General features: G+C 38.3%; 1 protein-coding gene across 1 annotated transcript; it reads left to right on the forward strand.

Moving 5' to 3' along the window:
- The first annotated feature begins 460 nt into the window (after positions 1-460).
- On the forward strand, positions 461-22346 carry DIPK2A (divergent protein kinase domain 2A). Its single transcript, XM_040234282.1, has 3 exons — positions 461-1403; positions 16417-16720; positions 19438-22346. The coding sequence occupies exons 1-3, from the start codon at positions 747-749 to the stop codon at positions 19767-19769; spliced, it is 1293 nt and encodes a 430-aa protein (XP_040090216.1). The 5' UTR covers positions 461-746; the 3' UTR covers positions 19770-22346.
- The last annotated feature ends 3682 nt before the right edge of the window (positions 22347-26028 follow it).

The following is a 26028-nucleotide window of genomic DNA, read 5'->3' on the forward strand; positions in this document are numbered from 1 at the left end:
ACTACAGGAGCTCGCGAGTTTACCCCGCCTCCAAAAGCTCGAGCTCCGCCCCGTGGAGCAACCCTCCCCCCACCACAAAGCTGCCCCCGGGAGCCCACGCCGACGCTCTCCCGGCGGCGCGCTAGCTCCGCCCCGCCAGCCCCGCCCCCCCTGCCCCCTCGCTCTCCCTCTGGAGAGTCAGCGCGCACGAACCGGGGCGTGAGGCGTCAGGGACGCGCGGGCACCTCATCCTTCCCACCTTCCTACACTGTTGCTACTTTTCGGTGTGAGTCATTCCAACCTCTCTTCCCCTTCCGTGAGTGCCTCCTTTTCTCAGAGACCCCGCTTGTCCCGCAGGCGGCCACCTCCGCAGCAGCTCTCGCGCCCCCAGCGAGTAGTGCGCGTGCGCGCACGGCGGAAGCGGGCGCGCGGCCGTCGAGTCCCCGCGCTCCCTCCCTCCTCCCGTGGCTGTATAACTTGACTGGCTTGGAGGAGGCGCCGCCGGAGTCGGAGGGCGGGGAGCTCGGAGGAGGGAGCTCGAGAGTTGTGGAGACTAGTGACTGGGAGAAGTCGCAGCCTGCTCGGGCCGGCTGCTTCCCGCTCTCCGTCTCTCTTACACACCTACTCCGCTTCCCGCCCCAGCCCGCGCGCCTTGCTCCTTCTTTCGCTCGGGGGCCCCTGCCGGTCGCTCTCCGGCTTTCGGCGCGGCGGGGGCGCCCCGGGGGTGCCCTCGCCCTCCGGGTCCTGGCGGACGGGCGGCGGGCGGGATGTGGCGCTTGGTGCCCCCGAAGCTGGGCCGCCTGTCCCGCTCGCTGAAGCTGGCGGCGCTGGGCAGCCTGTTGGTGCTGATGGTGCTGCACTCGCCGTCGCTGCTCGCCTCCTGGCAGCGCAACGAGCTGGCCGACCGGCGCTTCCTGCAGCTCAATAAGTGCCCGGCGTGTTTCGGAACTAGCTGGTGCCGCCGCTTCCTCAACGGGCAGGTGGTGTTCGAGGCGTGGGGCCGCCTGCGCCTGCTGGACTTCCTCAACGTGAAGAACGTCTACTTCGCGCAGTACGGCGAGCCCCGCGAGGGCGGCCGCCGCCGAGTGGTGCTCAAGCGCCTCGGCTCGCAGCGCGAGCTGGCGCAGCTCGACCAGAGCATCTGCAAGCGGGCGACCGGCCGGCCCCGCTGCGACCTGCTCCAGGCCATGCCCCGCACCGAGTTCGCGCGCCTCAACGGCGACGTGCGGCTGCTCACGCCGGAGGCGGTGGAGGGCTGGTCCGACCTGGTGCACTGCCCCTCGCAGCGCCTGCTCGACCGCCTGGTGCGCCGCTATGCCGAGACCAAGGACTCGGGCAGCTTCCTGCTCCGCAACCTCAAGGACTCGGAGCGCATGCAGCTGCTGCTGACCCTGGCCTTCAACCCCGAGCCGCTGGTGCTACAGGTAGGCGCGGGGTTCCGGTTGGGAGTGTCCTGCCGGGAGGGCCGCACGGGGAGCGGGAGTCGGGAGAAGCGGCCCCGCCCGCGCCGGTCGCCCTGTCTGGACCCGGCGCGGCGCGGCGGCGGGCGTGGGAAGACGGCGGCGCAGGGGGACCCGGGGCGCAGTGCGGGGTCGCGAAGGGCGACCCGCGTAAGGGTGAGTCGGCTCCGGTCAGCTGGACGCGGGCGCATCTCCGATCCGACTGCGGATACCTCAACGCCAGAGGGAGCGAGTCTCTCTTTCGCTCCCAAAATGTCTATTCGGCCAGTTTCCTGGGGCTCTTCTCCCTCCCTGCCTTTCTGCTTTGATCCGCCCGGGCTTGCGCTTCCGCGGCGCAGTCTGCTCAGGAGCCATTGGACCTTTTTCTTAGTTCTCGAGCGTTTCTTGCTCTCCTCTTTAGTACCCCGCGCCGGCTGCCCTAACTTCGGCTCCTAAGTCTGCCTTTGTTTTATTCCTTAGCTCATTCACCTGGCACACCATCAGGGCAGACTGGGAGGATGAGGTTGGAAAATGGGGACCGTGGTCGGGGTGGGGTTCATCCTTGAGTCGTGTGCTTTGGTTGGGATTAGAAAGAAAAAAAATAAGGCACGTTGGAGTTGAGACTGCGAGGGTGTCAGGACGGACATTTTCATGCTGATCCGGTCGGTGACCTTCTCTGCTCGTTTGGTAATTTGGCCGCAGGGAGGAGATGAAGTGTTAGGCCAGGGCAAGAAACGGGGAAAGAAGAGTCACCTCTCTCCTAGTTGACGTATTGGCTCTCTCGTGACTTAGAGATAGGCTGTGATCTTTTTACTGGCGGTGACAGCCAAAAAAGAAAACAGAATCCCTCAAAACTGTGTTTACCTTGGGGAAAGTTATTGAGTTTAAACACATTCCCATTCGCCTTTAGTGCGGTGTCCTTGGACAGTGGTTACAACTGTGGGGGTGTGATCGCCTGATAACCGCAGGGAAAGTTAACCTTGCTCCTTCCCCATACCAGTTGTGCTGTATTTCAGATACAAAGGGTGGGGGCAGGGGGAACATGACATAAAACTAATCCCGAGTAATTTTAATATATTTCACGCCCTCTCTGCGCTGCTAAGACTGTCACCAATGGCTAGGAGGTTTGTACAGGGTTGCATTTTTTTTTAAATCTAAAGTGAATGTATAGAAATGTCCACTATTCATTTATATGGCTTGCTTTTCTCAAGTTTTTCGCTGCCCAACTTAGCCAAAAGAAACCAGCATCGTTTGATTCGTGTAGCCAAATAATTTTAACACAAAATAAGTATTTGCCTCAAACAAAACTGCAGTAAATTTTAAGGAGTCATAGGATGTATGTAATGGGTCATTTAAAGTACAGATTGTATATTAAATGGTGCTCTCTTATCAGTGACTAGGATATAAAACTGGTTAAACTTCTCTTGAAGAAATTATTTGGTAGTTACAAAATTAGTCAGCCTCTAAAGTCTAAGCCCATATTTAATGCGTACATTTTGATTTAAAACTTTTTTTTCCATTTAAGCTGCCTTTTCTCTTTGAGAATTAGATGTTTATGTTAGCAAGTTTGGTCTCTGGAGACAGCTCTAGCAATATAGTTTGCTGAGTAGTCTGTCAAATTCTCTGGAATCCAAAAATTTAGTAGAGATCTACCTTAATAATACACATTTTCTGCACCTATAATAATAGCTGCATATTAAAAGGTTTTTATCAGATGCTTTTGCTAATGTTAGAACACTTTAAGAAGGTTGTATATGCAGTTCTATAAATGTATGTCATTTTAATATGAGAAATATTGACATTTGGTTTGTACTGAGATAAATGCTTTATTTAGGAAACACATGTTTTTGAAGCTTGAAGTTGTCTTGCCATTTGCTATTTACTTTACAGTTGAGATTGTCAAATATGTTTTCTGATTAACTCTTCCCTTAAACTTTTTCTTCTCTTTTCATCTTTAGTGATAGACAACTTGAAAAAAAAAAAAAAGATCAGTTATATTTTTGTAATTTAAACTTACTGACACAATCACTTGACCATGTGGCTAGGTGGATTATAGGATAAGAGTTTGTTTTTAGCATATGAGGAAATGCATGTATCGACATTATTGATGGCTGCTTGTAAATTGAAATGTTAATTTAGTTTTATAGCTAGTTACACGCTGTGTGAAATACAGATTTGAGGCTTTTAGTACCAGTCAATCATAGGAATGTTTATTTTTTTGACTCTATTTATATATATTTTGGGGTTCATGTGTTTTTAAAAAATATTTTTAAAAATACAAGTTTGTGCTTTACAGCTTAACGAGGAACTCCTTTTTTTTTTTTTTTTTCTTTCTCTGTTTCCAGGAGAGGGAGCTACTTATTGAGTTTCTGGACAGTTGGTGAAAAATTAGACTTTTTTTTATATTGCCCCAAAATTAACTACTTGGGAGAAAAAGTATTTTAAACTGAATTCATCAAGCTGTTCTTAACAATAGTTTCCATGTAGTAAACATGCTTCCAAAAATAAACATTTAAAAATCTCTTGATAAGGTATTAAAGAACTGAAAAGTATGTGTGAATTTAGCCCATTCAGTTTGCCTCTTCAGATTTTAAGAAACAGTAAAAAACCTAAGTTTCTATTATGCCTTGAAAGGAGACATGAATGGTATTAAATGTCTGCAAGGTATGATATGGACCTAATTTATCTGTGTAAGGCTGACAGATTTGTAGTATAAATTTCCCAATGTGGACTGATACAGAAGTATGACTCTTTTCCCATTGTTGGATAGTTTTACTAGCTTACAGCAGCTTATCTAGCTCTAAGGAAAATATAAGCATCAACAGGATAATGCTAAAACCTTTATCTTCTACTCTGATACCTTCTTTTCCTCTTTACAGTTTTACTTTACCTATAGGTATATTTCATAACAAGTTTGCCATAATCTTATTGGGAAAAATGCAGAGAGGGACTTTGTAATACAATGTATAGCAGCATTCTTGGAATAGTTAAAAATGAGAGGTTGAAGTATTTCGCAAGATAGCAAAATGTTTTCTGTTACTGATAAAATTTTTACCAGTATTTGTACTTAACCTATTCTTGAATTTATAAACATTGTGAGTGTGTGAGGGAGAAAAATGCTGTCTGGATTTCCTGAAGCTCAAAATGTTCTCTCTGACTTTATAACTCAGAGATAGTAAAGATGGTCTTATTTATAGAAATAAGAAAGCTCTTTGTTGTTTTAAGGGCAAGGATGTGGGAATTTGTCTTATTTGCAGAATTTTGTCTTAAGTTTTCTAAATCATGTTTTTAATAGGATTTCTTTAATTTTTAAAGATGTAACTATCATTGTTTAAGCTATAGATTTTAAACCTTCAGTTCTTGTAAATCACATAATACATGGAAAGCATTTTATATAGCGCTTGATGCATAGTAAGTACTCAATAATTAGAAAGTGTTTAGATATTAAATAAGTAAAAGTAACTTTATTATCTGATGCATTTGGTTAACAGTTTTGAAGCTTGTCTGGAATATGGATCACCTTAAAAATAGTTATGTTTTTGAATATCAACCATACCTTTACTTCACTAATTTAGTCCATTCCTACATTACAAGGTGAATTTTTACAATTAAACTTGGAGTGAATGTTGTGTCTGCCTTTAAAAATAATTTCTGTAGGTGAAGAATGTATCTTTAAGATGTACTAAGAGGCCCTTTTTGACGTAAACAGATTATGACCATTTAGCTGATTTTTTTACTTTGGACTGTTGGTAAACTTTTTGTGGGACTCCCTTTACTTATCTATAAAATGAGACTATTGGATTAGATCCTTTCCTTTTCAGTCTCAACACCCTGTGACTCTTACACTTCAACCTGAAGTTGTCACTCTGCTTCTGAACTTGAGTTTAACTGGTGGGTTTAAGCTCTTCTAGAAGGGAGTCAGAGGTTTGGTACTTGATTGCTGCTAGCATATATGGGTCAGAGGCCAGATTAGCTAGTCCTGTTTCAAGCTTGTCTTCCTAGCCCCAATTTTTACACAGATGAAATCAGATTAAAACAAATCAAAATTCGAGACTACCTTTAAAGGAAGATAGTCTGGAGCTAAGGGTAGCTAAGGTTCTTGTGGGGCAGTGGCACCTAGAAAGGATGGTCCAGACTTTGTCTCAGGAGTTTCTTTTCAAACCGGAGTTTAAGGGGCCACCTACTTCTCTACCAATGATTGCTGCTGTGGTAGCCACACTCTCAGATTTAGGCTTCAGAGATATTCCTGACTAGGTAGTACTGAATAGGTTACTTTTTAATCTAATAAGTGAATAAGCTTATATCTAGAGGTTTTTTTTTTTTTCCCTTCTGTTGTTCTTCTTTTTAACAGAGGTTTTATTGACACTTGATTGAGCTTAATGACAGAGCAAACAAAAAAATAACATCTTGTGTAACCCAGGTCTCAAAAAGGAGACTTTCATTTTAGAAAGATTGTAGAAACAGATGATCATCCATAGGAAATCGCTCCATTAATCCACTTCCAGATCAGTGGAGCAAAACCATTTGATACCCTGGCCTATTTTCTGTTTATATTCATATCTTTTGGCCATTATTAGTTCTGAAAGTACAGAAATATGTTTTTCATCTAATATTTGAACTGTTTTCCCTCGTATTTCCGTTGCTGGGTCAGCACATATTCCTCTCATACGTTAATAGGGAGTCAATTTTTCAGGGAATCATCAGACTGGTTTTTATTCTGATTTTCTGGCCTCTGGGCTCTGGCTCCTTCCTATATTGCTGTTATTGCTGCTTATTCTTCACAGAATGTTGGCATGTTTTCTTTCTTTACTTTTCACACTAAAGCTAATATGTCCTTAGAATATAAGCCCTATACCTACTGAACTTTAGTAAATGATTGTAAACTGTCTTAAAACAGTAAATTCTTGGCATAAAATTAGGATAGTTATTCACCCTGATCATAGACTTTGAAAGATTTTAAATTATGTAATCAAATTTTTTATCCACATTTTATGTCTTTTTTATAGATTGCAGGAGTTTATCTGTGAAGCAGCTGGAAGCTCTTTGGACTTATAGCCCTGGACTTAGAAGAACTGAATTTTGTTTGTTTGCTTGTTTGGTAAATAGTCTATTAGAAGGCATTTGGATTGAAAAGGCCTTTCTAGGCAGCAAGTAGCTTAGCTGTGTGTAGCTGACAGGTATAAAAATGACTAATTAAAATCAGTATAGCATAATTAGCCCTACCAATAAAGATACTATGCACCCTGTCAGATGACTCATTTAGGGAGGGACATCTAAGTGTACCTTCATAGATGTAGATACCAGGGAGGATTTCACAGAGGAATTGAGTTCTGAGGATAAATGGGGTTATTCCCACGGGGACCAGGAGGTGTGGTGATGGCAGTATTGAAATAGCATTCTAGACCACCACAAAGTTGTAGGGTGGCAATGAGCAAGTCACTTGATGGTTCAGACCCTGAGTTTTTAAATGAGTAAAATGGGAATGTTAATACTTAACAATGAATTGTTTTAAAGGAGAGAATTATTCAGATAATATATGTAAAATATCCTTAATTGTAAAGTTTTTACAGTATATTATTACTTTGCAAATCAGCTTATTTCACTTTTAGAGTGAAGTTCCTTAGTACACCATGACATCTGTCTTAGAAATGTATAAATTTTACTCTTCCTATGGCAAATGTTTAAATGTCATTGTCTTTACATATACATACATACATACATCATAAATACCTATGTAGATGCTGCTTCAGGCTGTGGTTTTTTTGGAATAGTAATTAAAAGGGCATTAAGGATTTGACCCATATGATGATGACTATTGTATAAACATAGTTTTCATAAGGATTCAGTAATATAAACCAAATAGTTTAATTTTTCTCTGTAAGTCATAAAGTTAATAATTCTATTTAGTAATTAGTAAATAATAATTTTAAAAATAGAGGTTAAGACAAGGTTTTTCTTGGCATTCTTAGACTCTGAGATGGAATCTTAAAAGATGTATCATCGGAGGGAGATCTGACAGGCATTGTGTTGCATTGACAAGTAGTACTGGGAACTGACCTCTATACCCTTGGGGTATAGTAAAGATGACAGGCCAGGGCACAATTGTGGATTCTTTGCTTTCCGGGGCATTAGATATAGGCAGCAAACAAATAAAGAGCAAGGTAATCTTAGATTTTACATACTATAAAAAGAACAAAGCGGATTCCTATAATGGAGAATTGGATTAGAGATACAATTTTAAATTCAGTGGTCAGAAGTCAAGAGTAACATTTTAGCTGAGATGTGAATGATGAAAAAAAAGCCAGTGGTACAAAATTCTGAGGGCAAATCGGAGGTTCCAAAGCAGGATCAAGCATGGGAGTAGAAAAGTCTGGTAGAACACAAGGTCACAGAAGTAGGCAAGGTCCATATTGTGGGTGACCTTGTAAACATGCTTCTTGAGTTTAGAATTTTGTTTTCAGAGCAGTGGGAAACAATAAATGTGTTTTTAGCAGTGCGTGCTTTGTGGAGAATGGTTTAAGGAATCAAAGGCTTTTGCCCTGGTTTGTGGGAGAAAGGTTGGTATGTATTAAGGTGGTTGCAGTGGAGGTTATGAAAAGCAGCTAGACATGGTATGTTTGGAGAAATACCTGATAGGACTTGATGATGGGAATGGGTTCCTGTATGAAAGAAAGAAACATAAAGGATATCACCAGGGTTTTTGGTCTAAGCAACTAACTACTGCTGAGGAAGCCCAGAGAAGGAATGGCTTTGGGGGAGGGAGAACCAAGAGTTTTGTTTTGGTCATATTAAATTTAAGACAAAGGAATACACATTCAAAACCAGGCACCAGGTATTTAATACAGAGAGATACTATGCTCCTAGCAGATACTGTGTTATACTTCTGAAGGGCTGTGTTAATTCAGTTTGTGTTTTAAAGGGAAGAGAGGAAGTTAGTACTATTCTATTGACAGATTATTTAAAGAAGTCAGATCTTGACTAAAGAAAGTATGAAGTAGCATTCTTAGGTTATTGGGTCTAAAAGAAGCTGCTTTTACCTTTTCCCCCCATTATTTGATAGTTTATTAGAAATAAATATTTGAGTATAGTATTTCTAGGTATATCTTTCAACTTAAAAACATAGATCACAGTTGCTAGTTCTCATGAGTTCAGTTGAGACTAGTAAATACATATTTAAAATTTGTAGCCAAGCAATTTTGGTTTCTTTCTTTTTTTTTTTTTGGTGGTATGGAAGAATATTTCTTAAGATTTTTATTCTAAAAGATGAGTTGTTTCTATTAAACTTGGTAGGTTTTTTTTTGTTATTGGTGTGTTTTGACATTAGTTTCCTATTTTAGATACAGCTGTTGGGCACGATATTCAGTGAAATAACACAACCTTGCTATTTTCAAGACATTGCTTAATATTGTTGGAATTCTAGGTGGGTAGAAATGGCATTCAGAAAACTACTTAGTGAAACAAATGGAACATATCCTGTGACTTGAAAATCTTGAGATTATTAAGATTCTACAGTCTTTGCAGTGGATTTTGGCTACTATTTGGCAGTATAAATTAAGAAGCTGAGGTCTTAAAGAAATTTTAGCAAAAATTAGGTAACCATTAAATCATTCCAGTAATTTTACTGTATTCCCCCTCTAGACAGTTCACAAAACTGTGAACACATTAGTCTGTCACCAGAACATTTGACTAATCTCTATGAACAGCTGTTATAACATGCGTTACTACAATGGGATTTTGTTCAAATTTTGGCTTTTAAAAATAATTTTGAAGCTCAGATTGAACCTCTAAGCATTTTGTATGCTTTTGGTAATTTACTCTCTAGAAATGATCTCAAGTTTAAATTGTGTGTATGAGTAGACATGCCAGTTCTTTAGAAAACCTGTAACTAGATTTTTAGACTATATGTTTGATTATTTATGAGTGTTTTTTCAAGTCATTATCTTTTTACTAGGAATTTTCTCCTTAAAAAAAAATCAGTCTTGCAGTCGTGTAATACATTTCCTTTTTAGGCAAACGGCAAAGTTATGTTTTTTTTAATGTCATGTTATGAGATAATAAATGGCTATAAAATATTTTATATTTTTTGTATTAAAGGAATTACGATCTTTTAAACTTATATGCAAACCCCACTTTTGGTCATGTAAAGAGAGTAAAAGATAATAGAACATGAACATTTTAGAGTTGACTTTAGTTTTTTTTGTCAGTTTTACTTACACATCCCATGTCTCCTTTTTTCAGGACTGTATTCTTATATAATAGAATAAAATGATCTAATTAATATGGTAGGACAGTGGCTGTTGATTAAAGGTTATATACCACAGGATATTGATTAACTCCAGTGAGTAATATGTTTCTGAATGTTAAAGATTTGACACATGTTTGGTGTTTTCATGGCATGTAGACTGTGTTGGGGAGTTTGTGTTTTATTCTGTAATTCCCAACATGATCGTGATCTGATCTCTACCTCCCTCTCCAGACCTTATTACTTCAAGCCATTCCCTCCTCATTTCACTGCAGCTTCTTTGGCCGTTTTTTTTTTTTTTTTTCCTTTCAATTCTGAAAAGACAGTTTCTGGCTCTAACATATTCCTGCAACATTCTTCCTGCCTCATCCCCAATCTGTGTAATATTATGCTCAGCATTTAGAGCTCTGCCTAAGTAGCACTTCCTTAGAGAGGCTGTCTTTTACTATACAATTTAAAATAGGTCCCTGTTTTTCTTTCTCAACATCTTCTGTACTTTTCTGTGATTTGTAACAAATTCCAGAATTTATCATTTATATATGTTTATAATCATCTTCCCAACTCAGGCTAAAAAGCCTTGCTAAGAACAGGATTATGTTTTGTTTGGAACTCTTAACATTTCTGATGGAGTTAGGCTTGATATAGGATTTTTTAATTCAGGATTTTCATTCCACAGTAACTCTCATTGCCTTTTACTCCAGCTTCTTGTAGTAGTCAGTGAAATGTGAGTTGACCTTATCTGCAATTCCAAACTTAAAAAGTGAAGAGAAATAGGCCTTGTCAAGTTAAAAAACAAATGTGAAAACACATGAGGTTATTCATGTGCTTTATCCAACTTGGGATGAATAAGCTTATGGTGTTTTTGCAGTGAAATGTTCTCTTGTGAGGTTGCATCCCAAAGTCCTTGAAGCATTGCATAATATGAGTGTGAAACATACGTACTGTCACCTTTCCAAAATTTGAAAGCTTCTGAAACAGGGATGTTGGGATTGAGGGATTGTATTAGCCTGACTTCACCTCTTAATACTTGCCTGTGTGTATGTATGCATGCTCAGTCATGTCCAGCTCTTTGTGACCTCACAGACTGTAGCCTGCCAGGCTTCTCTGTCCATGGGATTATCCCAGCAAGAATCCTGGAATGGATTAACCATTTCCTCCTCCGGGGGTTCTTCCCGACCCAGGGATCAAACTCGCGGCTCCCCATGTGTTTTGTGGCTCCTGCGTTGGCAGGAGAATTCTTTAGCACTGAGCCACTAGGGAAGCCCCACTACCTTTGTGACTGGAGGCAACTCACTTAAGGTATATGCTGATAAAGTTGAACTGTATTTAAAACTTGAGTACCCTCCAACTCTAGAATTTTTAGATTGCACATCCCATTTGGTCACATGAAGGGTCCACAAAGCATTGTGACTTTTGGTTTTGATCAATAGATGTGATAGATATGTCAGCGTTTAGAATTTACTTTGTGGTACTTACCTATTATAAATGAAAATCAAATTACAATGCTGTGTGTATGTATATACATATTACCAAGTTTTAAATCTTCTGTGTATTTACTGCTTGTAGACATCTCTCATAGCACCGAGCCTTTTTACAGTTTAGCATTTCATATTTTTTTCCCTTTGATGGCCCTGATGAATCTGGGGCAAGTATTATTCCAGTTTTACAGAGAAGAGACTAAAGCACTAAAAAATTTTGACTTTGCCACCATCACACAGCTAGTGAGATGCAGAGGTAAAGGTGAAACTTAGAAGCTAGACTAGTGATTTCAAGTCCACTTTCTGCTTACATACGTTTTACCCTTTAAATATAGAAAGTTTATAAAATATTATGTATCTTAAAGAATATTAAATATCTGAATTGTCTCTTTACTATATTGATTGTATATATTTTATTTTCTCATAAAATGAAGATGATCCTAGTAGTTTCTGAAACCTTGATTTTAAGCTAAAAGATACCTAGACATAATGATATATCGTAGGTTTCATATTCAAAATACTATGTCAGTTAACAGTGAAAGCATTTAATATTGCTTTAAATCTTAGAGTTAAGCATTTTTGACTTGATACTTAAATTTCCATTTTAAATTATTACACTGGTGGTAATACTCAGACTTTTTCTTTGGGTGGTCACCCACTTAATGTAAAAAAAAAAGCAGTAATAGAGTAATAAATATGTTTTTTAACCATTTTGTGTCTTTGTGTAATCTTAAACTAATACTTAGTTATAACTTTGCATACTGTATGACATATTCAAACTTGATGAAAAACCCTGAACAATTAATTGGAGTGCCTCCAATCCAGTTAGAATTTAAACCATTCCAAGTTTAAAGACTCTCTTTCAGATGAAAAGAATTTAAATGCATTTTTTCACTAGTAAATAATCCTATAAAATACACACATTTTCTCAGACAGCTCAACAAACAACCCCATCAAAAAATAGAAGATCTAAGCAGACATTTCTCCAAAGACCTACAGATTACCAAAAGGCACATGAAAAGATGCTCAGCACTATTACTAGAAAAATCAAATCACAACTGTAATGACTTACCACCTCACACTGGTCAGAATGACTGTCATCAAATAGTCCACAAATAATAAATGCTGGAGAGTGTGAGAAGAATAGGGAACCCTCCTATACTGTTGGTGGGAATATAAATTGGTGCAGCCACTATGGAGGACAGTATGGAGGTTCCTTAAAAATCTAAAATAGAGTTGCCATGAAAGAAAGTAAAAGTGTTAGTCACTCAGTCGTGTCTGATTCTTTGAGACCCCATGGACTCTAGCCCATCAGGCTCTTCTGTCTGTGGAATTCTCCAGGCAAGAACACTGGAATGGGTTGCCATTCCTTTTTCCAAGGGATCTTCTTGACCCAGAGATCAAGCCCGGATCTCCTGCATTGCAGGCAGGTTCTCTGCTGACTGAGCCACCAGGGAAGCCCACATGGGAAGCTGCCAGGGAAGAGTTACCACATGGGTCTGCAGTCCTGCTCCGAGACATGTATCCAGAGAAAACCATAATTCCAAAATATATGTGTATCCTGTGGTTCCTTGCAGCACTATTTAGAATAACCAAGACATGGAAGCAACCTAAATATCCACCTACAGATGAATGGATCAAGAAGATGTGGTATATATACACAATGTGATATTACTCAGCCATAAAAAGAGTGAAGTAATGGCATTTGCAGGGACATGGATGGACCCAGAGATTATCATACTAAGTGAACTAAGCAAGACAAAGCCAAATATCATATTAATATTGTTGTTTATATGTGGAATCTTAAAACAAAGGATACAAATGAACTTATTTCAAAAACAGAGACTTGTATGCTTTTGAAAACAAATTTATGATTACCAAAAGAGAAGTGGGTGAGGGATAAATTAGGAGGCTGAGATTAACATATACTCACTACTATATATAAAATAGATAACCAACAAGAATCTACTCTAGCGTAGGGAACTATACTCAATATTTTGAAATAACCTATAAGGGAAAAGAATAAAAACTCAATTGCTGTGCTGTACAATAGAAACTAACATAATATTGTAAATCACTTATACATCAATAAAAAGTAAAGTAAAAATAGAAGTAAAAAATGAAACACATTTTATTTCAAGTTACTTGAAATTGTGTGCCTGTTGTGTTAGGCAGTTTGAAAATCTGCCCAGCACAATGGGCAGATTTTTTAAGATTTTGTTTAAAGAAAAAAAATGTGAACCTCAGCAGTATACTTCTTATCCTAGCTACTGTGTTTTATGCACTGTGGGAGTTTGGTAATAAGGAAGTAAGATGTTTTGTTTCTTATTGCTTGATATATTTAATAAATCCAAGTGGTAACATCTTAAAATTTTTGTCTCTCAAACTCTGCTTGATCATGGTACATTTGGTTCTAAGCCAGAATTGTTTTAAATACAAATTATAAATATTTTGGCTTCCTTGGAGCATTTTCAATAGAACGCTCAGTAGAATTCTGTTCTTATTAATGAAGTATGACTTTTGATTATTCAATGAAAAATTCTTTTCATATGAGCAAGTGATGTGAATTCATTTGTTAAAGTTCTTCCAAAAGATTTGGTAGCAAATTACATGAAAGAATTGTTGTGCTCTTCTTAAAATGAGGCATAACATGGTTTCAGCTAACATTGTCAGAAATTGCTATATGAATATAAAGTTGCTCAATATGACATTTGTTCATATATTTTATTCTCTTCCATGAGGGACTTGAGTAATGAGGTATATATTTGACTGTCGTTCACTTGGAAAGGCTCCAAAAACAAGGAGGCATTTGTACATGTGCAGATGTTGGCAGGGTTCCCCTTTCTCCTGTTGTCAAAGACCATTTTAGTTTCACAAAGATATGTTTGTATCTGTTTGACAATATGGCATGTGAATAATATGCCAATAGTGTATGTGGAGGAGTTCTTTATTTTTTGCACTGCAAAACTGTATAATTTCACATACTTAGTTATTTTCAGTGCTTTTGTTTTCTATATCAGATTTTATACATGAATACTTCTGAGAAATAGTTAAATCTTTTGTAATCATTTTGCCTATAAATTTTCAAGATTATGGAGGTATTTTAAGTTGGGAGGAAAAGCTCAAAATAACGTGTGGTTAGCAGTTTTTGCATGTCACATTGGAAATGAGCAATCTGTCACTTTCCCCAGTGCCCACAAGAAGTTTTAAAATCTCAGAGAAGATTAAAAATGTACTTTCCTCTAATTACTAAAGAATCAGTAGATATTGTCTGTGAACAAAATAGAATTAATTCATTTACTATATTTAAAGATTCATACTAACATATCTAAATTTTTAATTTACATAATTAGTATTATATCCCAAAACTGCAGATATTGAAATTTAAACAGAAAAGGTGTATATACAAAGAACAAATACAGTTATTGTACATTTGATAGAGTTAAAAGGAAGCACAAATGAAAATATGAAAATAGGCAATTACGGGTGAAGTATGACTATAAATCTTTTGTTTTAAAGTTGATAAAAGTTTTAAAGTAAGAGTGTTACTGAGTTTAGTCAATTTTATAAAAGCTCAGAGTAAAATTAATATCACCCACCTACTTTCTTGAGTTCCCAGAAGAGCCTCATCTCTGGCTCTTATGCAGATTGTTCAGTTTTTAGCAATAGAAGTAGGCTATATTTATATTCTGTAGTGTTTTGCTTTGTTTCTCCTGCAATCTGTGTAAATATCATCTGCCTCTAATTTAAGGAAAGGGACTATACTGAAAGGGCTTACACAGTGGCTCAGCTGGTAAAGAATCTGCCTGCAATGCAGGAGACCTTGGGTTCCATCCCTGGGTTGGGAAGATCCCCTGGAGAAGGAAACGGCTACCCACTCCAGTGTTCTGGCCAGGAGAATTCCATGGACTTGTATAGTCCATGGGGGTCACAAAGAATTGGACATGACTGAGTGACTTTCGCTTCACTATTCTGAAAAATGCTCTTTAAAAACACCTCTGATCATGTGATCTTCCAACAGTTGTTTAAAGCATCACTTCCCACGCTTTTGCTCTTTTTTCAACCTGTAGCTGGGTGTTAACGTACTGCAGAGTACTTTAGAATAAGCCTGCCAGTTTACTTAGGTTGAAAATAACTTGTTCATAATCCTGGAAGACTTTTGTTTTAGGATGTTAATCTTCCTAGTAGTTAAAAAATCCATTAGAAAATCTTGGCAAGATTAGGAGAATAAATAATTTTGAAGTTGGATTTAAGGTGAATAGATAATGTGGTGACATTGGAAAGGGAAGCAAAGCTAACTTGGCATCAGAGATACTTGGAGTGGAGATTGCATTGTAGGTTATCAGACTGCTCTTTACCAACCTGTGGGTACAGATTAGAAGACATTTCCCAAGAATCTTTCTCTGCCTTCCTCTCCTGCCTGCTTCTGGACTAGATGAGGTCCCTATTAAAGACACTTAGGACCAGAACCATTTTTTAGTAACTAATACTTAATTACACTCATAGTTATTTGTTTGGTATTTGTCTTCTAAAATTTTTATTTTAGAGACAGTGTAGTTCACTCTTACTGCAATCATAACAGAGTGCCTGATGCCTGGTAACACTTGCTGGCTAATAGGTGTGCAGTCCTGTTCATTCAAAAGAAAGTTTTGGTTGATTGTACATACATGAGTCAAAAAGATAAAGGAAAACATCTCTACTTTTAGATCTGGTAATAAAGAAGGTGTCTTGTGTTTTGTTGATCAATTTGATTCTGAGATTACAATAAGCAAGACTTATTTTAGCTTTATAATGTGAGGTAATCTATTAAAAAATTTCAAGTCCATAGTAATGGTATGAGTTAAAAAAAGAAGTAAAGTTACTCACAGACCTAGAGAACAGACTTGTGTTTGCCAAAGAGAAGGGGAAGGGTGAGGGAGGGGTGAACTTGGACTTAGCAGGTGCAAACTATTACATATAGAATTGGATAAATAACAAGATCTACTGTGTAGCACAGGGAACTGTATTCAATATCCTAAGATAAACCGTAATGGAAAAGAATATTCTTTTAAAAGAATGTATATATACATATAACTGAATCACTTTGCTGTATAACAGAAATTAACATCACATCTTAAATTAATTATACCTCAATTGAAAAAGCGTTTATCTCTTTTGAACTATTGAATATAACAAAATCCAAGCTCATGCCTAGCAGAAATCTCTACTGTGAGGATCTGGGAATAGACCTAGGATATGCTCATCAGAATGTCTTGTAATAAAGATAATTCTTTCGTAGAGTTTTCCATCTGATGAAGGTTGGCCATTTGCAAAATATCTTGGAGCTTGTGGAAGAATGGTGGCTGTTAATTATGTTGGAGAAGAACTGTGGAGTTACTTTAATGCACCATGGGAGAAACGAGTTGACCTCGCTTGGCAATTAATGGAAATAGCAGAGCAGCTCACAAACAATGACTTTGAATTTGCACTCTACCTCCTGGACGTCAGCTTTGACAATTTTGCAGTTGGTCCTAGAGATGGGAAGGTAATCATTGTGGACGCTGAAAATGTTTTGGTTGCTGACAAAAGGTTAATCAGGCAAAGTAAGTATATAACTTGTAGGTTTTTTTTTTTTTTTCTGTGTCAATGTTTACATTTATATGATGCAGATTTTTAAAACTTCCTCCTTAGAAAGCAGCCTTGCATCTTTGTTTGTTTTATTTGGCTGGTAAACAAATACTGAGTTGTTAGAGTTGTACTCTTAGTCACAGTTTGTCCATATATAGTAAAATATACTTTAGGTTCAAATGGACCCAGATATACTGTGTGTGGGGGGTGTGTGTACACGTCTTTTCCATACTGTCTGCTGTGTGCTGTGGTTTAGGACTCTAATGCAGTATTAAGTTTTTATTTAGTTAAAGGCTACCAGAGAGACTATACTGCTTTTGTAGAGTCTGTTTTTTTGTGGATTCTCTTACAGTGATATTCTGTGTTTCATTTTTCTGTGAGGTCCCTCCAGGGATTCTTTTTTCCCTTTGTAACCATGTAGATGATTCCTAGCACTGCAGATCTCTAACTTTGGTTTGACATTAAACTTTGCTTGCATTTATTTATGAGCTCTTCACTGGATAGGTGGGCAGAATGTCTAAAGTGTTTTGAAAATTAAGTGTCATAGGAATTTTAGCTTCAAGGAGAAAGCCTGTGGTTCTGTAACTAAGGTACTTAGTAAAAGAAGCTGAAGGGTTGTTGTTCATGGTAAAAGCCTTGTATTTTTAATCCCTCCTGTCATGTGGGTCTGTTGAGGAAGAGACCAAAAGTTTGTGGCACCTGTGGAATGCAGTGACTGTAACAGCAATGTATTAGGTTGACACATTTTACATTATCTCAGCTTATCTTGTTAAATACTTGATTTTTCTCAATGCCTTGTTCCAGTTCCATACTCACAAAACTACTTTCTGATTCTTTCTTATCTGCCATGCCGATCCTTTCACAGGGAGTGGATGCCCTGCTCTGGAGTACATCATTCCCCACTTAACCCCTTTATATATTTGTGGAAGCTAAAGCAGCTTAAATTGTGTGTTTTTTTTTTTCAAGTGTTCAGTTTTTTTTAATATATATGCTCACAGAGTTGTGCAACTTGCCTAAACTCTACAACATTATTCCAGTATTGTAAAAATAATTTTTTTGTAAATTTTTTTTTTTAACATGGACATTCCTGGAATACAATTTTGTACCAAATAATTCCTGACCTTGAATGAATACAATATAGTTTCTGTATTTTTGCATTTCACACAACGAGCATTGCTCCAGTGCTTTTTTAGCTCTGGCTACTTCTTTTCAAATGTCTCATGGTAGAGCTGGCTAAATAGACACTTTGCAAAAGGCTGTATTTCTTTATTCACCCTCTTTTCTTAACTCTTTCTAGTAAATGACCTTTACAGGGAAATTGTGGTTTTGTTGTAGCAACTCCCTTAATGTCCTTCCCTTTATCATCTAAACTAGTAAAAGTAATACACATTTTTTTCAGAGAAAATAGATCCTTCATTGAGAACTTGTTGCATCAGTTAGTTTCTTCAATTTCCCACCCTCCTTCTTAAAATCTAGGTTTTCTTACTTTCCCATAAACAAGTATGCATAAGATTCTTTCCTGCTTTCCCTCTATTTTTAAAAGTTGTTTACTGCCTTTCTCTACTTCCTCAACATCCATTCATTTATCAGCCCATTAAACCTGACTTAGAAGATCACGTTACTATTTGAAGTCACCTAATTGGCAAATTTGTGAAGTGACTGATTAGTAACAGCTTTCTGAAATTATTTCTTCCTTTGGTTTCCTTCTACTCAGGTAGTTCGTTTTTCAAAACATAAATCTGATCTTAGCACTCCCTTCCTTAATCCTCGTAATGACTTCCAGTGGTTTGTCGAGTAAAATTCGTACACTTTACTAGAGAATAATCTATGTGGCTGGCCCTGTTCTGCTTCATTTTTAACATAACTCCAGTGCCCTTAATGCTTCAGCTACAGTGGCCTTTTAGTTTCTTGAGTGAATCCTTCTACTGAACACCTCACAGCTACTGTATATTATTCTGTATGTATAAAATATTAGTATTATCTTAATAGTGTCTACTTTGTCATCCAATTAGAACCTCAGACTTTACTGTTAATTTTTGTATCAAGTGTTTCTACAATCTGACTTTTTCCTGGACCTTCTTTAGTCGTTGTCATCATCCTAACCTCCAGGCTTCAGCCCAGAGTTAGTTTCTATTAGGCGGATCACGGTCATGACCACAGGAGATACAGCCTCCTTCTCTGCATTGTCTGTGCCTCCCCAGTCACCTGTCTCGTGCTCTGGCGACAGTGAGTTTATTTCCTGTGCCAGCTGTGCCAACCCCTTAGATCCATGCCTTTGTACTGTACCCTGGGCCTAGCATGCTGTTTTCCCTCTTTTCAGACTTGTTTATCTTTCAAAACCTAAGTCAGTTGTTCCTGTGCAGCTTTCTGCAGTCTCGGGCACAGGTACTGCTCCCTCTGGACTCAGGTAGCACTATGTCAGACTTGCACGTGGCACTTTCTCTGTACCATGGAGAGTTTCACTCTAAGCTGAACTCTTTGGCCTTTAGTATGGAGGGACTTTGTCTGATCCTTCTCGCCTTGCTGGGCTCCTTATAAATGTCTGTGTAGAAATTAATAGATTTAAATGTTTAATGTAATACAGTTTTAAGAACCAACATTACTGCGTTCATTAGTCAAATGTTACATTTTGGGAAACAATGAAAAGCCTTCTAAAATGTATTTTTCTTTCTCCTTCTTTCCCTTTTCACAGATAAGCCTGAAAATTGGGATGTATGGTATGAAAGCAAATTTGATGACTGTGATAAGGAGGCTTGCTTATCATTTTCAAAAGAAATTCTTTGTGCTCGTGCCACTGTGGACCACAATTATTATGCTGTTTGTCAGAACCTCTTATCCAGACACGCCACGTGGCGTGGCACTTCTGGAGGACTCCTCCATGATCCACCAAGTGAAATTGCCAAAGATGGCCGCCTCGAGGCCTTGCTGGATGAGTGCGCCAACCCAAAGAAGCGCTACGGCAGATTCCAGGCTGCGAAAGAATTGCGTGAATATCTAGCACAATTAAGTAACAACGTGAGGTAGTCTACGGTGAACTTGTCTTTGCTTTTCTTCATTTACATAGCACTGGCTAAAACGAAAACTACCAAAAACTATCTGGAAAAATGAAATATGGAAGTCATATTTCCAAATGCCTGATAAACTTGCACTGACAGAGCTTATGGTAACATCCACCAAAATAAGACACGATTTCAGAAATCACACGATGCTTCTGCTGATAAGTTTGTCCTTAAACTTTGGAGGCTTGAGCTCTCGTTGACCGCTTCAGCCCCTGAATGCCTGACTGGATTAATGAGTATTGTTAAGCTATTGGAAATGACTCTGATAGTTACATTGGCTTGTGTATCAAAGGGTACTTGGTACTTGACTTAGTTTGCATTACTGTCATGATTTTGTGAATCTCTTTTATTTACTTTGAATATCAAGTTAGATTGGCCTGTTTTATAGGCTACTTTTTCCTTCTGATATGTAGGGTTTTTTTTTTTCTCCCATTTTTATGTTTTTTATTAAATTTTACACATTCAGGTTACTATAGGTGTTCATTTACAGTTGGGCTAGTTTTCATTCAGTGCTATGCGGTACCTATTTACCGTTAGGATTCCCAGGTTTACTGTGTTTTTCTGAAAAAACAGAATTCAGTTTTCAGAAAACTGAATATTTTATTGTGTAAATACTTATATTTCTTCCCACTTTCTGTGGTTTCACCATTGCATGAGATCACTTAAGGTTATTTAACAGTTACATCCCTCTATGCCAATAAATTATAACTGTACACTAAATATGAACTTTGGCATATGTTGCAAAATGTCATCTTTGTCCCTTAAAATGCTGTAAGAGTATACTAGCAATCTATACCTTGATGTTAATTTGAGAGGAAAAAAATAATAAAACAGTATTTTTTAAATGCTAACTTGTCCAGGATAATAATGCATATGCCAAAGAAATATTAGACCTAGTCTTAGATTTTAAAATTGGTCACCTACTTATTCTTACTATCCTACTTCCAGTACTTTGAGTCTGTCATTATTAAATTCATATCTTCCTGGTTATTCTTTAATGTTGAAAAATTGTGCTACTACTTCCAAATATATGTAGCTTCAGTTACATTTCTGTAACTTCGGTGTGGTAGTTTCGCAAAAATCAGTGTGGTAGTCATTGTTTGAGTTTAATCTGGCATCATAACTTTTTAAATTTATTGATGGACTAGTAATTCTAACTATAAATAAAGCAGACAGGTTTAGCCAGTCTGTCCAACTTGGTCTCCATTACCCAACTGTTAACTATCAACAACATCAAATTTAAGTATGTGGATAAAAATTAACAAATGTGTGAAATTTCTCTCAGCTGTTTTTTAAAGTTAAAATATATGTATATATAAATTGGCTAAAGCTAACGTAGGTGATATTCTTCTGTTTGAAATCGTAACTTTTGTTTACAGCAAAGTTTGATGTAGTGTGCAGTATTTAGTTCTAGACTGATCTTATTCTAATCAGAATGTGATTAAAGTATGCACAACCAAAGCCAAGTTTTTCTTTTTCATTCATTCAGCAACTATTTATTGAGCATCAACTCTGTGCCAGGTACATTACTAGCTGCTACACACTGTCTGAACATGACATATGGTTAAGTAACTTTACAATGATTATCAAAGACTTTAATGTGGCTATTTCTTAAGTTGAAGTAGCATTCATTAGGATGTTGCTTTCATGTTCTTTTATTGTTGTGATGGATGTTCTACCTGTACTATCTATAACGGTTGCTAAAGAAAGAGCAGGAGCAAATCAATAAAGTTAATCCCAGTTTAAAAACTGGAAGAAGGGTAAGATCTCTTTCTTATAAAATACATTGCATTATGTTAATTTTATACATAACATATGCCAACTAGCCCTCAAAGAGATATTCAAGTGTTGGAAATTTTACTAAGCTGACTTTTTACAGCTTTGGAAAACTTTTGAGGAGAGTAGGTAAAATTACTTGTCAGACATTTGCCTCTTGCCCAAAACTTCGAATAAAATACACATTTCAAAATGGAGCACCTTTTATATTTGTATAAGTATTCATTACAAACCTTAGAATGCCAGTCATTAGAGCAGTTGTCTTACTGTTTAGCAAACATTAATCTTACTTTTTGGAAGGGTGACTGTGATTGCAGAACAGGAAGTGAGAAAACACTGCCAGCAGTGATTGCTTCTTGAGGTAGCTTTTGATAACTACCATTTCCCCCGTGAGATTATGTGGAATTTCTTTTATCTTTGGAAAAGTTGAGAAGATAATAAAAGAATTAGGAATTTTAAATTACAGGGAAAAATATATATGTGAAAAGCAATAAATATTTTGTTCACTTTGCTATCGAGATGTTCACTATCAGATATTTATTATACAGTAGCAATTTATATTTTTAATCATTGCCCATTAATAGACACAGTAAAATATTTTTGAATCAGACATTTGGGGTTTGTATGTGCATTAAAATTGTCTTTTGTACTGTAAGTTACTGTTTAATTTGAATATTTTATCAGAACTGTCTCCCTGTGCCTTTATAATATAAAGTTGTTTCTACAACTTTTAATAATCTTAATAAAGAATACTTTAAGAACCACACTTTTCAGACTATCTCTTAACTTCAGATGTACAACTTTTTCTTGAATGTAAAGCAAGATAATATAGATAAGTTTTTTTTTTTTTCTCTTGCATGTACTTTGATATAATTTTGAGAAACTATCTGGCTGGGTGTGAGCTGGACTTAGGATATGTTTGTCTTCTGTTTTTCTGTAATAGTTGGTCACTTTTTACAGTTTTACTAGTAAAATGAAATTAAAAGCTTCATTATGGAATTTTTCAAATGTATACAAGAGAATGATACAAGGAACAATAATAAACTGTGCTTATACTAATTTCAGAAGTTAGCAATGGGTAGCCAAACTTGTTTTATCTATACTCCAGCCTCCTTGCCCCAGCTTATTTTGAGAGAGATCATTTGATTCATACATGCACGTTAGGCACTTTCTCCTTCCAGCAAAAATTTCACGTTGGAAAAGTTAATACCTAAGTATTGCCAAAGCAAGAGAGCTTTCAGAAACTTGAAGATGTTTTCTCAGAAGCCCAAGATCCAATGAGGGATTCTAAACAACTAGTGATATATGTGGAGTACTTTGATGTTCATTAATAAATGAAATGAAATGCTTTGAATATGTAACTTATGCATTCAAAATGATAAAAGAGGGCAAAAACAAAACAAACTCAACTCAGTTACCTTTGGAAAGATGTTGAGGAATTATTCTGAAAACTGGAAATCTGAAGAGAAAGAAGAATTTATCTTGCCTTATCCCAGGATAATCAAATAATTGAGGGGAAGAACAGAATTATTGTAGTTAATATATGGAGAATAAGTGTTAGAATATCACCATTTTAAAATTCCAAATAAATTGACAAGAGCTAGGCAGTGCTTATCCGTGGCTGCTGAAGCTATTAATTGAAAAGCTGATGACGAACTTTGGATGAAATGGCAGCACCTGATGAACTCATTGGTTAATCTTCATGATGTGCCTTATTGGTTAATCTTCATGATGTACAACTCAATTGAAAGTGCCCAGCACCATCTATGACTTCCCTGGAGGCTCAGACAGTAAAGCGTCTGTCTACAATGGGGGAGACCCAGGTTCTATCCCTGGGTTGGGAAGATCCCCTGGAGAAGGAAATGGCAATCCACTCCAGTACTATTGCCTGGAAAATCCCATGGACAGAGGAGCCTGGTGGGCTACTGTCCGTGGGGTCTCAAAGAGTTGGACACGACTGAGCCACTTCACTTCAGCACCATCTATGGAGTGTTTTGATGGGGGCGGGGGGCTGGGGACCCCGAATCTGATCAAGCCTCCAGATCTGTCCATTAATAGCAAATGAACAGCACAAAGGGACATGTTGCAGAACATCATAGGAATACAATCAACAAAATCCAGAATAGGGATAATTCTACAGGGTAAATGTCTTGGCCTTGTTAACAAATTGCAAGAAAAGGGAGGGGGACCCTTTAAGTTAAAAGAGACTTAAGTGACACAAAGTAAATACAGATAGCACCTTGTATCCTGATTTGAACAAATCTATTTTAAAACCAAGTGGAAACATAAATTTGAACAACTGAACAATAAGATGGATGTCTTGAGTAATCTCATCCACTTTTAATTTTGTGCTTGCTTTATTATGTGGAAAAACCATGAAACTATGCTGCTGCTGCTAAATCGCTTCAGTCGTGTCTGACTCTGTGCGACCCCATAGACAGCAGCCCACCAGGCTCCCCCTTCCCTGGGATTCTCCAGGCAAGAACATGAGTGGGTTGCCATTTCCTTCTCCAATGCATGAAGGTGAAGACACTTAGTTGTGTCTGACTCTTAGCGACCCCATGGACTGCAGCCTACCAGGCTCCTCCGTCCATGGGATTTTCCAGGCAAGAATACTGGAGTGGGGTGCCATTGCCTTTTCTGAAACTATGCTAAGTGAGCTATATATCTAAATTTTGAATAAAGACATTTTAGTTCTCTTTCTTTTGAAGTTATTTGCCACTGGTCACAAAAATAGTGGCAGATCTAGGGCTCACCGTTGATTTTCTCGTTGACTTCAGCGTTCTCTTTGCAATGTGTGTGCTCATTTGCTTGGTGGTGTGTGACTCTTGTGACCCGTGGACCACAGCCCACTAGGCTCCTTGCTCATGGACTTTTCCAGGCAATTCTCCAGGAAAGAATACTCAAGTCGATTGCCATGTCCTTCTCTAGGGGATCTTCCCAATCCAGGGATTGAACCTAGGTCTTCCACATTGCAGGTGGATTCTTCACCATATGAGCTACCAAGGAAGCCCATGAATACTGGAGTGGTTAGCCAGCCTATCCCTTCTCCAGGGGATCTTCCCAACTCAGGAATCAAACTGGGGTTTCCTGCATTGCAGGCAGATTCTTTTACCAGCTGAGCTACCAGGGAAGTCTAGGCAAACTGTTAGTGGGCTGCTGTTTTCCAGGGGATCTCCCTGACCCAGGGATCAAACCCACATCCCTGGCATCTCTTTTCATTGGCAGGTGGGTTGTTTACCACTGAACCACCTGGGAATCCCTTCTATACCATGTTGCAACTTTTAAGAACCAGAAGGATATAGTTGAAGATGACCATATAAATATAATTGCATAGAACATTTACATGCATTCTCAATTTTTAATAAATTAGTGGAGGGAAAGTTTTGTGAGGGCAAGGAGAAGTAGAGAAATCCAAGTTAAGATGCAAATCCAAGATAAGATGCAAGGTTAAAAAAGTTAGGGTTAGGAGAAAGACTTAGGGAGAAGAGTAGAAAGAGAAAAGGGTAAGATCTTTGCTTTGACCTTGAAATGTTAGACCTCTCATAGGTCTATATAGATTACTTAGATTACTCTTGCCAACAAGAGTTTACTAATATATTGTCAGCAATAAACTGGCACTTGCCATCTACCTCTACAAGGATTAAATCATGTGCTTCTGCAACTGCTGATTTTCAACAACCCCTGAAAGGAGTTCAGAGTGGAGAGCAGAAATGAGGCACTCTGTGCTGAGGAGAAAACTGTCAGGACAGGTCTTCAGATATTTTCAGGAGCCCATTTTATGAGCCTAATTCTTATATCACCTCATATCTAGAAAAGCACTGAAGTCCTTCATGATGACAGTTGTCCAGCGTGACTGACAGAAACCCACAAAAAATATGTACTCTATTGATGTATTTCCGCTTCAGCAAATCAACCTGTATACTGACCTCCTCCCTGCCTCCTTGGAGCAGTTTCTCAGAGCTATCTGAAATGCAGTCTCCTGGCAGATAGTCTCCACTTTACCCCAAATAAAACAACTTGCAACTCTCTTGTGCTTTTTATTTTTTTAGCCGACAACATTCTGTCTCTGGGACCTACCTCAGCCTTTCAAGGTTATTTATTTTTTCCACTTTTATTTATCCTATAGATAACTTGAAACTGTACATCATGTCTTACACTCCAGGTTCTAAGAATACATAAGGTCTGCCTTGTAAGGTGACAAACCATTAAAGTAAGCTCAACCTTATGCAGTCAGGCCTGGGAGTTAATTTTAGCTTTCCTTTTAGAAGTTTATCTCAGGTGTTTAGGTAACAAAATCCCAAGGGGTCACCTATAGGCTTTTGGATGAAGATAGAACACGCAGAAGCAATACTCTGCTTGCTGCTGCTTCTGCTGCTAAGTCGCTTGTTGTGTCCGACTCTGTGCGACCCCATAGACGGCAGCCCACCAGGCTCCCCCATCCCTGG

The sequence above is a fragment of the Oryx dammah genome, unplaced genomic scaffold, assembly GCF_014754425.2.
Source record: "Oryx dammah isolate SB20612 unplaced genomic scaffold, SCBI_Odam_1.1 HiC_scaffold_2, whole genome shotgun sequence".
NCBI lineage: Eukaryota > Metazoa > Chordata > Mammalia > Artiodactyla > Bovidae > Oryx > Oryx dammah.

Coding starts and splice junctions, on each gene's coding strand:
- DIPK2A (XM_040234282.1), top strand. CDS start 747: ATGTGGCGCTTGGTGCCCCCGAAGCTGGGCCGCCTGTCCCGCTCGCTG. Junction 1,404..16,416: donor CCGAGCCGCTGGTGCTACAG/GTAGGCGCGGGG, acceptor ATTCTTTCGTAG/AGTTTTCCATCTGATGAAGG. Junction 16,721..19,437: donor CAAAAGGTTAATCAGGCAAA/GTAAGTATATAA, acceptor CCCTTTTCACAG/ATAAGCCTGAAAATTGGGAT.